General features: G+C 42.7%; 1 protein-coding gene across 9 annotated transcripts in view; it reads left to right on the top strand.

Annotated features, from left to right (window-relative positions):
* The first annotated feature begins 4633 nt into the window (after positions 1-4633).
* Positions 4634-14564, top strand: part of ABCB4 (ATP binding cassette subfamily B member 4) — a 72001-nt gene continuing 62070 nt past the window's right edge. For 2 of the 9 annotated variants that reach the window (XM_035698461.2, XM_025471497.3), the window contains exon 1: positions 11739-11874. Coding sequence is in view for 6 of the 9 variants with exons in the window: in XM_025471496.3 (XP_025327281.2) it covers positions 4900-4979; positions 7937-7991; positions 11724-11874 (286 nt within the window). In the remaining 3 variants the exon portion in view is untranslated. The other 7 variants (XM_025471496.3, XM_035698460.2, XM_035698459.2 and 4 more) reach the window with 7 other exon arrangements.

The raw sequence follows: 14564 nt of genomic DNA, 5'->3' as shown, positions 1-14564 counted from the left end.
AAAGGAGCATGCAAAATGACTCCAATATTTTGGCTGAGCACCTGAATGGCTGGAGCTGCCAACTGAGAAGGAGCCTGTTGGAGGGACCAGCTTGAAGAAAAGATCAAGAGTCAAAGTTGGAGATGTTAGATATTCCAACAGAGATGTCAAAGATACAGGCATATGTATGAGTCAGGAATTCAGGAGGGAGCTCTAGGCTAGAAATAATAATTTAGAAATTGTTGGATACAGGTGGTATTTAAAGCCATGAGAGGGACCCCTGGGTGGCTCAATGGTTAAGCATCTGCCTTTAGCTCAGGGCATGATTCTGGGGTCCTGGGATCAAGTCCCAAATTAGGCTTCCCTCAGGGAGCTTGCTTCTCCCTCTGCCTGTGTCTCTGTCTCTCTCTCTGTGTCTTTCATGAATAAAAATAAAAATAATAATAATAAAGCCATGAGACTGGCTGAGATTAGAGAAGGAGCAAGAATAGACAAAAAAGAAGTCCAAGGAGGGAGCCTTGGAACACTCCAGCAGTAGTTTAAAAGTTGAGAGACGAGGAAGACAAGGATGCCTGGGTGGCTCAGTTGGTTGAGTAGCCAACTCTTGGCTCAGGTCATGATCTCGGGGGTATGAGATCAAGCCCTGCATTGCGCTCTGCACTTAGTGGGGAGCCTGCTTCAGATTCCCTTCCTCTCCCTTCAGCTCACACACACTCTCTCTCAAATAAATAAATAAATAAATAAATAAATAAATAAATAAAATCTTTAAAAAAAAGATGAAGACAAAGGAAATTGAGAGTGACCAGTAAAGCATCACAAAATCCAATAAATATGTGGCATCCTGGAATCCAAGTGAAGAAAGTATTATGGAAAAGAAAATGATAAACTTGTTAATTGCTTAAATTTGTGAAGTAAGATAAAGACAAAGAATTGACCTTTGGGTTTAGCAGCATAGAGGTTATCAGTCACCCTTAAAAGAGCAGTGTTCATAGTGTAAAAGAGTCAAACTTCTACTTAGAATGGGTTTAAGGGAAAACAGGAGGGCAGAAAATGAAGGCAATGATAGAAATAATTCTTTAAAGAAGTCTAGCTGCAGAGAGGAGAGAAATGTGACAGCAATTGGAAGGAGAAGTGGGGTCAAGAGAGATTTTTTTAAGATGGAAAAAAAAAATAACAGCGACATGTGTGCCAACAAGAATGATCCAGCTAGGATGGGAAAGTTGATGATGCCGGAAGGACAGGATCTATAGTATAAAACTACAAACAAGAACTGGTGGCAAATATGGGTGTGTACTTTGTTTCGTGGCAAGACCAGCCAGATGGTTTTGTGTTCTTCTTCAGCCATGTTCTGTAGCATGGTGTAGCCTTGCAGTAGTTGGATAATTTAAATTAGCCAGGATCATGGTTTTACCAAGTGAGATCGATAAAAAGAGAGGCAAGGGAGTTGCAGATATTTACAAGATGGGTTACGAAGGAAGAGAGTACATCAAGGAAGTCAGGAACAGTAAAAAGATGGTGGTGGGATCAATGGTTGGAGGTGTTTAACCATCTGATACACCTGACACATCTTCTCCATCCCCACTTCCCTGCCCTGGTTAACATGGTAGCTAAAAACCTCGTCTGGATTAGAGTTCTAGCTCTGTCAGTTATGAGATCTTGATTCTGCTCCACTTTAATTTTGTTTAGCCCTGTCCAAAACACATTGCCTTAATTGCTATGGTTTCATAGTAAAAGTCTTGATATTCAGTAAGGCAAATCCCCAAATAATTTATCAAAAAAAAAAAAAAGGGCAGAATACATTTTCAAAAAAAAAAAAAAAAGAAAAAAGGGAGGAAGTATCTAAGTGTTCTTCAGGTTGAAGGAAAATGACCAGGATCATGACTCTGAGATGTAGGAAGAAATAAAGAGCAGGAAAAGGACAAATACATAGATAAATGTCAGTGAACGTTGACTCTATAAAGTAATAACATTCTCATTAAGGGTCATAAATGGATAGAGAAAATTAAAGTATTTGACAACAATAGTGTACAAGTCAGAGGTAGACAAATGAAGTTTGAGAGCCATAAAATTTTTGCATGTTGTAGATGAGGAAAAGGTAGCAATTGTTAATTGAAGATACTTGCTATAATCCTTAGAAAGGGTTTCACTTTCAATAGATAATAAGAGAATATATCCTTAATGAGCTAAGATAAATGAAACCAAAATAATAAAAATATTCAATAGATCCAAAAGAAGATAAAAATTAACATTAAAGAAGAAAGATAAAATAAGTGGGACAAATGGAAAAGGTAAGATAGCAGAGCGGTGGAAAGACAATTCTGTATCAGTGAGAACAAAGGAGAGAAGTATCTCAAAATCCTACCTCAAAGAGAAAGTTAAGATTTCTTACCGCCTGAGTGTCATTGAGAGCGTCATCCAGTTTATTGTGGCGGCTTAAATATGGGCTTTGAATGAGTGAATAACTGGATGGATGCACAAGTAGGGTTGCTTCATTGTTATCAAAAACATAAAAGGAGCCCTTGGGATTGGCTCTGATACAGGCAAACACAGGAACACAGTTATGTTGGCATGGCTTATCTCTCCACAAACACCCACTTGTCCTAGGTTCTCACTTCTGATCTGAGACACGGAAAACCCACGATAAGCACTTTTTGAGGAACAGGGTTGTGAGTTGACTTAGACAGGCAAACACATCTCATTACTGGGTGTGTTTTGTTTCTTTGTTTCATGGTTTTAGCTCAGCAGCTTGCTACTTGCTTCAAGTGTCTGCCGTTTTACTTCACCAAGATTCTTGCACAGAAACTGAAGAGGCTCTCATCCTTGTTGTCTACTGACTTATAACGTCCCCCGGTTACTACCAGGCCTTCTTTCAAACTAAGCAATTCCAATGACTTTAGTCCCAGAGTATTTTAAAACAGTGATCTGACCACCTGTTAGCCTTCTAAAGACAAGGACTTCTGGTTGATTCAAGAAAGAGAATCCTCATGGTGATGGTAGACTGGATAAAGGAGAACAAATATTTTGAAGGAAAAGTAACTCATGTAAGTTCATTTCTATCACCTAATTCAAAAATATGCCATAGTTTCAATCAACTCCAGCATGTTCTTCAAGGCATCCTGTGATCTGCCAAGGCAACAGGTACCAGGCAGAGCAGGACGGAGAGTGGCGCATTTGCGAGTGAGGACCAGAGCAGCTGCCTCCACTTGTCCTTCCTCATCAACTTCTTCTGATCTTTTAACCATAATACCAGTTTATCAGGTGCTTCCTATGTGCTGGGCACTCGGCATACATCATTTCTAATTCTAGTAACTCCCCTGTCTTATAAGGATTCAGGGATTGAATCAAGAATAAAACAGCCCAAGGCCAGACAGCTAGTACACGGCAGAGGTGAGATTCATAGGAGTGTCTACCCAACAACTCAGTTCCTGTGATACCTGGCACTGCTTTAAGGTTCTCGGGGAACCCAAGAAAGTCATGGGATGACTTTAGTACTAATAAGGCACAGCAGAAGGAAGGACCAGCAGGTAATCTGGCTACCTGATCAGGAGGAAAGCAGGCCATATTTGTGGAGCATACACTATGTTTTAGGCATGATACTAGATCCTCACTTTCTTGATTCACTTATTCCTGGCAGTAACCTGGAAAGGGAGTTGCCTTTATCCTGTTACTTACATAGGAGGAAACTGAAGCCCAGAGAAGTGAGCAGGGTTCACCTCACAGCGCTTACAGGATGTGAAGCTCTGGGTTTCAATCCCACTGGCTTCAAAGCCTTCATGATATATAGCTCCCTGTTTTAGATCCTTTCTTTTCAGGAAGAAAAGGAATCAGAAAGGGACGAGGGCAGCCGGGTGGCTCAGCGGTTCAGCGCCGCCTTCAGCCCAGGGCGTGATCCTGGAGACCCAGGTTCAAGTCCCACGTCGGGCTCCCTGCGTAGAGCCTGCTTCTCCCTCTGCCTGTGTCTCTGCCTCTCTCTCTTTCTGTGTCTCTCATGAATAAATAAATAAAATCTTAAAAAAAGAAGGGACGAGAACGCCATACAGGGCACTGGGGTAGGCGCTCTCTGTAGAGACAACTTAGTGTAGGGAGAAGTCTGAGATCAGAGCAGGGAGGCCGCGGAGGGCCCTGGAGACTGGATTCTGGCCTCTCTGATGCAGCCTCAGGCAGGATTCAGCGTCTCTGGCATCAATTTATTTTTGTAAAAAAAAAAAAAAAAAAAAAATTGGATTTTAATTAGGAGATCCCTAACAGCCTTTCCAGCCCTAAAGTTCTGTGCCCCTCGGTAGTAAAAGGGCACCAACAGCGTGCGTCTTTTGCAAGGAGCCTAACGTGGTGATGTGGTGATTCGGGGCGGCCTCCGGAGGTGGTTGGGGTCCGGACCTGGGGACGCCCCCTGATTGTCGAGGGTCCGGAAACAAGCTGAGCGTGCAGAGCGTGTGGCAGTCCCTCCTGGGGGCTCGGGTGGCCCGCCGGGCGAGGCTCTCCGAGCGAGCGCGCAGGACACCGGGCTGGTCGCCGGCTCAGCGGCCGGGGCGGCGCTGCGGGGCGGGGGCTGGCGGCTCGCCCGGGGCGGTGGGGGGGGCGGTGGGGGGCGGGGGGGGGGCGGGGCGGCCGCTCGCGCACCCTCCCCGGCGGCGGGGCTGCACGCGGCGCCCCTCACCCCCTCCCGCGCGGGGCGGCGGAGGGAGCCGGCGGCGGAGGCGTGTCCCGGCGCGCGCGTGCAGGGCGGGGGAGGCTCCCACGGGCAAAGTCCGCGCGCGGCTGCTCCGCCACACGGCCCAGGCCCCAGGTGAGTCGCGCCAGCCCCGCGGCCGTGTGCGCCCGGCTCGCACCCCTCGGTTGCGGGAGGTGAGGAGGCCGGTGCCCCCCGAGCTGGGCCGGGTGCGCCCCGACCCGAGGCTGTTGGTCTCTCCCCAGGTGGACATGGATCTCGAGGCGGGAAGGAACGGCGCGGCGCGGCGCCCCGGGAGGGCGGAGGGCGACTCTGAACCAGGCGGCAGCAGGTACCTCGCCCGCGGCCCCACGTTCGCACGCTCTCCAGCGAGGCTTCGGCAGCGGGCAGGGGCTGTTGGTGCCCGGGTCTCGGAGGCTTCACTGGAGGGTCCTGTCCAAGGTTCCGACTTTCCTCAAGGAGTGTCTCAGAGGCTCCTTTTGGAACGGATTTGGAAGAAGAAGCTGCCTTTAAAAATGCCACTTCCCCCAACTCTGTGCGGGGTGATTCGATGAACGTCTGTGCCCTGTAACATTCCCCGCATTATTATTTTTTTTAATTTTTTTTAAATTTTATTTATGATAGTCACAGAGAGAGAGAGGCAGAGACACAGGCAGAGGGAGAAGCAGGCTCCATGCTCCGGGAGCCCGACGTGGGATTCGATCCCGGGTCTCCAGGATCGCGCCCTGGGCCAAAGGCAGGCGCCAAACCGCTGCGCCACCCAGGGATCCCTCCTCGCATTATTAAACTCAAAACTTTTACAGATTTTACGGCATCACCTGAGTTTTCGTGCTATAGAGCATCAGACACCTGCTGTTGATGGTTGCGCCTTTTGAAGACTAGTGAAGCAGAAAAACAGCAGCAACCGCGGAAGCCCTCCTCCCCCAGTTAATTCCTCTTCCTCCTGTGTTATCCCCTCCCCCACCCCCACCCGTCTCGCAGCACCTCCTTGGTGGGCATTTCTCCCTTTGGGGCAGTGAGGTGGGGAGGAGGGCCTTGGGCAGCCTCATTCTTCTGTAACCTGCGCTCCCAAATCAGTGTTTGTTCAGATGCAAGGGGAAAACCTCCAGGCTTCGCTTGCTTGCTCCTCGCTCTCTGTGGCTGTGCTCTTGGGTTCTACCAAGGGGGCCTTGGTAGCCGCACTTCACAGGCCTTGGTAGGGGCAGAAGTGACCAGTCAACAGTGTGTGATTTTTGTTTCCTCTTTCAGTGTGGGAATAGTGAATCATTTTCGCCTTTAGCCTCCCATAGTTTCTGAGGCTGTTCCGGTCTCTGAGTTCATGCCAGGCCATTCAGAACTAATTGACCTATGTCATCAAGTAATCACCCAGAGGGACACATTTGTCAGGTTCTGTAGTGTGTCCTCAAGCTGCAAGGGGCCTGAGTAACCAACTGAAAATATGCCTGTCTCATGTTTAAGAGTCTCATGCTCTACCGACTGAGCTAGCCGGGCCCCTTTGTCTCATGTTTAAGCTAAAGAATTATTTTAGTCTGTTAACTTCTTCATACAGTGATACTGCCTTATTCCTTCTAAAGATGGGTGGTATTCATTCATAGAAAATTTAGTTTGCCAAATAGAATTAGAAAACAGATGGATGGTATTATTTCTACCAGAAAAAAAAAAGTGGTTTTCATCAGCTGGGACTGACTGTGAATCTATAAATAGATGGCATTTTTATGAAGGCTATTTATGTATTGCACTGGCTGAACATTTGATGAGTGCACAAAGGAGCTATCCCTGCAAAAGATGCAGTAATCCTCCAGAACCCAAAGGAGTTCTCAGAAGTGAAGTCCACAGCCTTGTATGGGAAATACCAGAGAACAGTTCAGAACAGAAATACAGAAAGTTAATAGTAGGTTAAGACCATAGGATTATGAGAGTACATGTTGAGACTAATTTTTATTTTTTTAAAAAGCACATGAAGCTTATTCTTTCCAAGGAAGTCAAGGTCACTTCAGTTATTTGGGGCAAATGGCAAGTTAGTTATATGCTAGTTGCATTCATACTGCTATATTGCCTATAGCACCTTCTTTTGAACATATTTAGTGGCAGATGTCTGTCCTTTGATTTTAGCAAATGTTCTAAATAATTTGGGGTCAAGTCTTATGAGCAAAACTTCATCACATACCTAAACTAAATAATTAACAAATGAAGCTAAATAAGAGCATTTAGGGTTAAAAAATTCTCTACCCTCGTGGAGTTTACATTATTGTATGGAGGACAGACATAAATAATACTGCAAAATAAGTAAGCTACAGCAAATGTTAGAAGATGATGAATACTATGGAAAATATTAAGGCTAAGGAAATCAGGAGTGCAAGGAAGAAGTAGTTTGCAATTTTCAATAGGTGGTTAAGATAGGTCCTAATAGGAAGGCAGTATTTGAGCAAAGACTGGAAAAGCATGAGAGGAGAGAGCTGTGTGGGTGCCTGAGGGGACAGCATTCCTAGCAGAGGTATCTGACAATATAAAGACCCTGCTATGGAGATGTGTTTGGTGTGCTCACAGAACAGTAACAGCAGAGAGGTCAGGGTGGCTTGAAGCAAACAGGAATAGGAGTAAGAAATATGGTCAGAGAGATAACAAGGAGACCGATCATATAGGGGCCAAAATCCAATGAAAGAATTTTGGCTTTTACTCTGAGAAAAATGGGAGCCATTGTAGGCTTTTGAGCAGAGGAGTAGCATAATATGACTTGAGCTTGTACATGATTGTATGGGTGCTGTGTTGAAGGTAAACTGAAGTTGGCATAATTGAAAATACAGAGACTAGGCAGGTATTCTCCCAGGCTCTTGGGATAGCAGTAAAAGTGATGAGTAGTGGTTGAATTCTAGATATATTGTGAATGTTGAGTCAACACGATTTCCTGACACCACTCCTACAGTCCTTCAGAACAGTGGACTTTACCCTATTTTTAGAACAATATATATATTTTTAGCAACAGAATAATTTAATTGTTTGGCAGATATTAACCTATGTATTTTCTTTCTGTGTGCAAGCTCTGCAAGGAAGGCAACCATCTCTCGTTAATCCAGATATCCTTGTAGTACCTTGGACAGTTACCTTGGCACCCGGTGATTGCCTTGCGATATTTGTTAAATTAGATAATTTGGACAATTTGTAGGTATCACTGTTTCATATTTGAAAATATTATAGCAGTTGGATGTGATAACTATTCAAGTTTATATTCAGTTGGCTATGAAACATTTGGTAACAGTTTTAAATTCAAACAAGTATGTTTCTTTACAGCTACCAAGACAAGAAAAAAATGAAGAGAACGAAGCTGATTGGATCATTAACTTTGGTAAGCTGTGAAATATTAAATATGAGTAATTCTTGTTTTCATTCAAATCTGGTGTCTTGAAACAATAGTTATGGAGTCAGTGCTTTAAGATAGTCTTAGGTTGACGTCTTGTAGTCAATGGACCACATTCTCAAAGTGGATGATAAAAGAGGTAGGGGATAGGCGAGCAGAGTAGAGCAGAACTAGGACTTGTATTCATAGCACCTCACAAAATAACCAATCTCAGGAAAACACATCTTTATATTTATTTCTCTCTCACACACACACATACACACACTACCACCATCACACCCTCCACTCACCCAATTTTGCTTAAAATAAGCTTTCATATAAAGAAAGTGATTATTAATTACAGAAATTTGGAAATAAGACATCTATGTTCACATTTGACTTCCAAGTAAATTGACTAAATATGGAAAAACTATTAAAGATTCTGACTATGTTTGACACAATCATAAGTCGATTCTGACTATGTACCACAATCTGCTGGTACAAGCCAAGCCAACATATTTTTTGGAAGAAATCTAATCTGTTTTTCATTTGTAATATGCCTCAGAGAGGTGGCCCAAGAAGATGTTTGCCTACCTTGAGTAAGTACGATTGATTTCGAACTATGACAGCCATTATTCTGTAGCAAAGAAGTTGGTATTAATTGGCACGTCAGCTGAAATATCCAGCTTTGTAAGTAAATGGATGGATGAAAAGACACCAAAACCTCCTCAGTCTCAAGTATTGCTGCACATTTCTCATGTCACCACACCACCACATTTCATTCTCTTCTCCCTTATTGTGTGTTTATTTGAAAGTGTCAGAGTTAAAAAATCAATGCTTTAGAGAATAAATTATAAAACTAAATCTGATTGGAATGCACATATTTTAAATCTGCCTCCTATAGCAAATAAGACACCACAAACCTTGAGACAGAAACTTAATATGTTTAATCTGAACTTAAAAGTTAAAATTTAAATTGAATTGAAATATAATCTTTTTTTTAAAAAAAGAAATATAATCTTTTATGCTTCTGAATAGATATTTTTAGTCCTGAGATGGGTTCAGGACAAACCTGTTTCTAACAAGAATTAGAAATTCATTGTTTTGTTGAAAATCATTTAAAACAAATTTAAATTTGCTTAGGATATTGCTGTGAAGTTCTTATATTTTTAAATTTAAGCTTGGAGACAATGAAATTTTATTTAAGTAGCATGAAAAACACTTAACATGATCCTCAATTTTATGTAAATGTTCACTATTGAGAACATGACATACTGACCTGATCCTGTGCTTGTATCTGTGGCCAGTAGACCCAAGTGCTCTATCTCCCTTCCCTCAGAGCCACTGAACCCTGGGAACACAAGTCCATTTTGTAGCAATTTTAGGGACACTTCTCCATTAGCTCTTGACTTTACCCACTCCCCTTGTTCTGCTCCTAGCTCTACCTGGCTTCTGACTCTTTGTCTCTTTTGGTGCACTTGCTTGCCCTGTATGTTTGAGGATGGAATTTGGCCTCTCCATACTGAACTTCTGGAACTCTGTGAGAACAGTTTGCACACCCCTCCTTCCCACCCAGTGTGTCTGACCTCAGACTGCCCTAGCCTGTTGCCTCTGTTTGACTCACCCTCAGTTCTCAAAGATCCCACTCTGCCAAACCTGACTCATCACTCAGTCTCCTGATGACTATGTCTCATCCCCCAAAGGAGGCAGGGTGAGGGAAATGGGTAGAAGGAAAAAATTTAAAAGAGGGGACAGGGTGACAGTGGGGTGGGGGTGGGCAATGGCTGGCTCAGTTGGTTAAGTGTCTGCCTTTGGCTCAAATCATGATCTCAGGATCCTGGAATGGAGCCCTGCATCAGGCTCCCTGCTCTGTGGGGAGTCTGCTTCTACTTCTCCAGCTTTGCTCCCTCTCCCTCTCCCTCTCTCTCTCACTCAAATAAATAAAAAATCTTTTAAAAAAAGGAATAAATAAAAAAAGGGGACAGATGCAAAGGACAGAGGGGAAGGTATAGAAATGGAAATATAAGAGAAGATAGATGTAATCTAGAAGGCAGAAGAAGAAAGAAGACAGAGAGAGCCATAGAATGATCAATCAAGGGCAGCCCTGGTGGCGCAGCGGTTTAGCGCCGCCTGCAGCCCAGGGTGTGATCCTGGAGACCCGGGATCAAGTCCCACGTCAGGCTCCCTGAGTGGAGCCTGCTTCTCCCTCTGCCTGTGTCTCTGCCTCTCTCTCTCTCTCTCTCTCTCTCTGTCACTCATGAATAAATTAAAAAAAAAAAGAACAGTCTGTTCCTGTCTTATAAAAAAAAAAGAATGATCAATCAAAAATGTGAAGAAAAAGAAGTTAGGGCTAAAAAGACAGTGAGGGACAAAGCCTTTGGAATACTGTGATATTGATTGGCTGGTTAGTTCTTGGGTACTGTATGTGTCACTGTACTAACTGGTGTCAGCCTTCTAAGTGCTAGTACTAAGTACACTCTACATTGATAGTACTAAGTCCAAGACAGTTGGTGTGGCCCACCAGGCCTTTTTTACCTCTTTCTAATCTTATCTTCCACACTGTGCGCTTCAGGACTTCCACTGCATGGAGTTACCTGAGTGCTGCATGCGGTCTCTAGGCACCTTGCTGTGCTAAGCCGAAACACCTCCACTTTATCAGGACTCCGCATTTCTTCTTCAGCGACTTCTCCCTTATCTTCCAGATTCTGCAGTGAGCATTTTCTCCTTAAGTATGTCTTCCCTAAAGTACACATGTAGGCACTCCATAATGTTTTTTCATTCCGCGTCTGAGCTGCCTTTTCAAGGCTAACTTAAACCTCTTAAAGGGAACCTATCCATAAGACTCAGGGGATCTGTTTCCTCCCTATTTGTAATTCTCCCTCTGAAATATTTTGAATGTTGTTTTAAAGGATGTGATGTGTAGGTGCATGTGTGTGTATTTAATGTTTACTCCAAGCTGTTTTTAACTCACTACATAAGTAGCTCTGGAAGATCCAACAGTATTTCTTAATAGAACTAAACTTTAATCCTCTCTGGTTATATTGATGTCATTCAACCAAAGAAGATACTGATGAAATGGAATCAGATTGATTTCTTCACAGAATATAAAATAAATAGAATCACAAAATTAATCTGTCAATAATTTGGGTTGAAATCCTCCTTCTCCCCTATTACATTTATCTGCAACTACTGACCTTAAGTAAAAAGTACTGACCTTAAATAAAGAGTACTGACCTTAGGGGCGCCTGGGTAGTACAGTCGGTTAAGTGTCTGACTGTTGGTTTCGGCTCAGGTCATGACTTCAGGGTCCTGGGATTGAGCCCAACATCCAACTCCACACTCAGTGGAGAGTCTGCCTGAGGATTCTCTCTCTCCCTCTGCCTCTCCCAACTGCTCACTCTCACTTGCTTGCTCTCTGTCTTTAAACTAAATAGGGTGGCTATTTGCTCAATGGTTGAGCACCTGTCTTTGGCTCAGGGTGTTGATCCCTGGGTCCTGGGATCTAGTTCCAAGTCAGGCTCCCCACAGGGAGCCTGCTTCTCCCTCTGCCTATGTCTCTGCCTCTCTCTGTGTCTTTCATGAATAAATAAATAAAATCTTAAAAAAATAAAATAAATAGATAAATCTTTTTAAAAAAGTACTGACATTAAATAAAAATCCAAAAAACATATAGTTTTGGGGAAGGAAAAATTCTTTCCTATGAAGTATTTTTTTATTTCCTTTTTTTTTTTAATTTTTAAGTTTAGATATTCTGACTGGCAGGATAAATTATTGATGTCCCTGGGCACTATCATGGCCATAGCTCATGGATCAGGTCTCCCCCTCATGATGATCGTTTTTGGACAAATGACTGACAAATTTGTGGATACTGCAGGAAACTTCTCCTTTCCAGGTAAGCATTTGTCTATTTTTTTTTAAACATCCATTATACTCTTTAAACTGGATGAAAGATTAGAAGTTGATTTTACTATTCCTCATCTACTTGTTTAATGGTTTGCACTTCTAGATGACTCCAGATATCATAAGAAGTTATAAAATTATCAGAAAATTCCTCAAATACTCATTTATATTTCAACAAATAGGTATATATGTTTGACTTTTAAGACAGAATGAGGAAATATGCAGGAAGCTCTGCATCTAAATAAAGCAGGGAAGTCCCTCTACTTGAGGACGGTGGAACCATACTTGAATATGTCTGTGCAATGTCCATCTCTTTGGTGATGACTAACACATCTGAAAAGACCCCAGTTAGCATGGCAGTACTTCTCAGCTATCCTCAGCTTGTAAATCTGTTTCTTGTTTTCTTTCTATTTTCTCTCTTTCCACCCCTTTTGTTAAAAGTATATTCATTTTCTGTGTCTAATTTGTGGATCAACCAGGTTGACTGGAACTTGGTATAACACTTCATTAAAGAGTCGGTGTTTTCAGTATGAGAATGATGTGTTTTGAAACTCACACAGAGGAGTGTAATTACTGAAGAGCCAGAGGAGTCCCATAAGTTAATGCCTCTACAGGAGGCAAGAGCACTGGAGTCAGGTTCTGGTGGACAGTTATGTTCATATTAGTCAGATTAAACACAGAAGGGAAGATTTTGGTGCTTTCTACAAGACCCGATGGCCTAGTTCCTCCCAAGAGACCTTGTGGGTATAAGGCTGGAGAAGATGAAGTGAAGTTTTATTGGTACACAGATGGTGAAATATAAGGGAAAAAAACTGATAAAGGAAAGGCAGCCTACAGAGCAGATATTTGAGAAAAAGTGGACTCTATCATTTAGATCAATAAGGGTTTTCAATGTCTACTGATTGAGAGCTACATGTTTGGTTAGCATTGTAGAGCTTAAGTGTAATTATGATTGCTTGATTCAGCAATAGGGTCTGTTTACATAAATATTAATATCTTTTAGAAATCCAGTAAATGTGCCTTTTTTTCAAAATGATTTTTATCTATTTGAGAGAGAGAGAGAGAGAGAGAGATCAGGTGTGGGGAGGGAGAGAAACAAGCAGACTCTGCACTGAATGCGAGCCTGAAGCAGGGCTTGCTCTCATGACCCTGAGATCATGACCTGAGCTGAAATCAGGAATAAAATTAACTGACTGAGCCACCCAGGTGTCTTGTCTTTTGAATAATTAAAACAAGATCCTACAAAAACACAATTTATGTTCTAATACTATTGTTTCTGAGAAGAACCTCTTTCTTTTTTTTTTTTTTTTTAAAGATTTTTATTTATTTATTCATGAGAGACACAGAAAGAGAGAGAGGCAGAGACACAGGCAGAAGGAGAAGCAGGCTCCATGCAGAGAGCCCGATGTGGGACTCGATCCCGGGTCTCCAGGATCACACCCTGGGCTGAAGGCGGCGCTAAACCGCTGAGCCACCCGGGCTGCCCAGAACCTCTTTCTTATAAAATAATAATAATGGTAATTTATCACATTTATTATCTGGTAGGTCCTATTTCACTTAACCTTCATAAAACCAATCCTACACAGCAGGTAATATTATCCTCTGTAACATATGAGGAACCTGAGGCTTGGAGAGGATAAAGACCTTGTCCTGAGTTACACAGCTGGTGGGGGTCAGGACAGAGTTCAAACCCAGGCCTTTCTGCTATCCAAACAATGCTCAGGACTATAGACATTATACTCCCAATGTAAATGATTATGTTTTCTCTTTTTTTTTTTTTTTTATTTATGATAGTCACACAGAGAGAGAGAGAGAGAGAGAGGCAGAGACACAGGCAGAGGGAGAAGCAGGCTCCATGCACTGGGAGCCCGACATGGGATTCGATCCCGGGTCTCCAGGATCACGCCCTGGGCCAAAGGCAGGCGCTAAACCGCTGCACCACCCAGGGATCCCGATTATGTTTTCTCTTAAAAACAAAAATGAGGGGAGGGGCGCCTGCGTGGTGCAGTCTGTTGTGTCTGCCTTCAGCTCAGGTCCTGGGATAGAGCCTGGTGTCAGGTACCCTGCTCAAGGGGGAATCTGCCTCTGCCCCTCCCCCTGCTTGTGTGCTCTTTTCCTTTCTCACTTGCTTGCTCTCTTAAATAAATAAATAACATCTTTTAAAAAACACAAAAAATGGGTTTGGAAGATTTAAATAGATTACTTTGCTTGACCAGTGACCAAAATTTTATCACAAACACTATAAAGGTAAAATTGGAGCAAAATAGGATAATTTAAAAAGTCTTTAAGGGAATAAGGGGCAGGGATTTTCTATTTGTTTTCCTTTTACTTCTTAGAAGATCTTTAGCTCTATTATGTGTTTATATATATGGCAGGATAATCCATATTTGGACATGTCAATCAAAATTAATTTCAATTTAGGGTTAAAAAATAGATTAAGGGATGAATGGCTAAACAAAAGGAAGGCAATCCTAACATGCTACGACATGCATAAACCTTGAATAAGTCAGTCACAAAAGAGACAAATACTGTATGACTCCACTTATATGAAGTATCTGAAGTAGTCAAATTCACAGAAGTAGAAAGTAGAATAGAGGCTGCCAGGGCTGGGGGGAGGGGAAAATAGGAAGTTGCTGTTTGATGGGCATAGAGTTTCAGTTTAACAAGATGAAAAAGTTCTGG

Source organism: Canis lupus, chromosome 14 (genome assembly GCF_003254725.2).
Source record: "Canis lupus dingo isolate Sandy chromosome 14, ASM325472v2, whole genome shotgun sequence".
Lineage (NCBI taxonomy): Eukaryota > Metazoa > Chordata > Mammalia > Carnivora > Canidae > Canis > Canis lupus.
The sequence above is the reverse complement of the archived record's forward strand: the minus strand, read 5'-3'. Positions and strand labels throughout refer to the sequence as shown.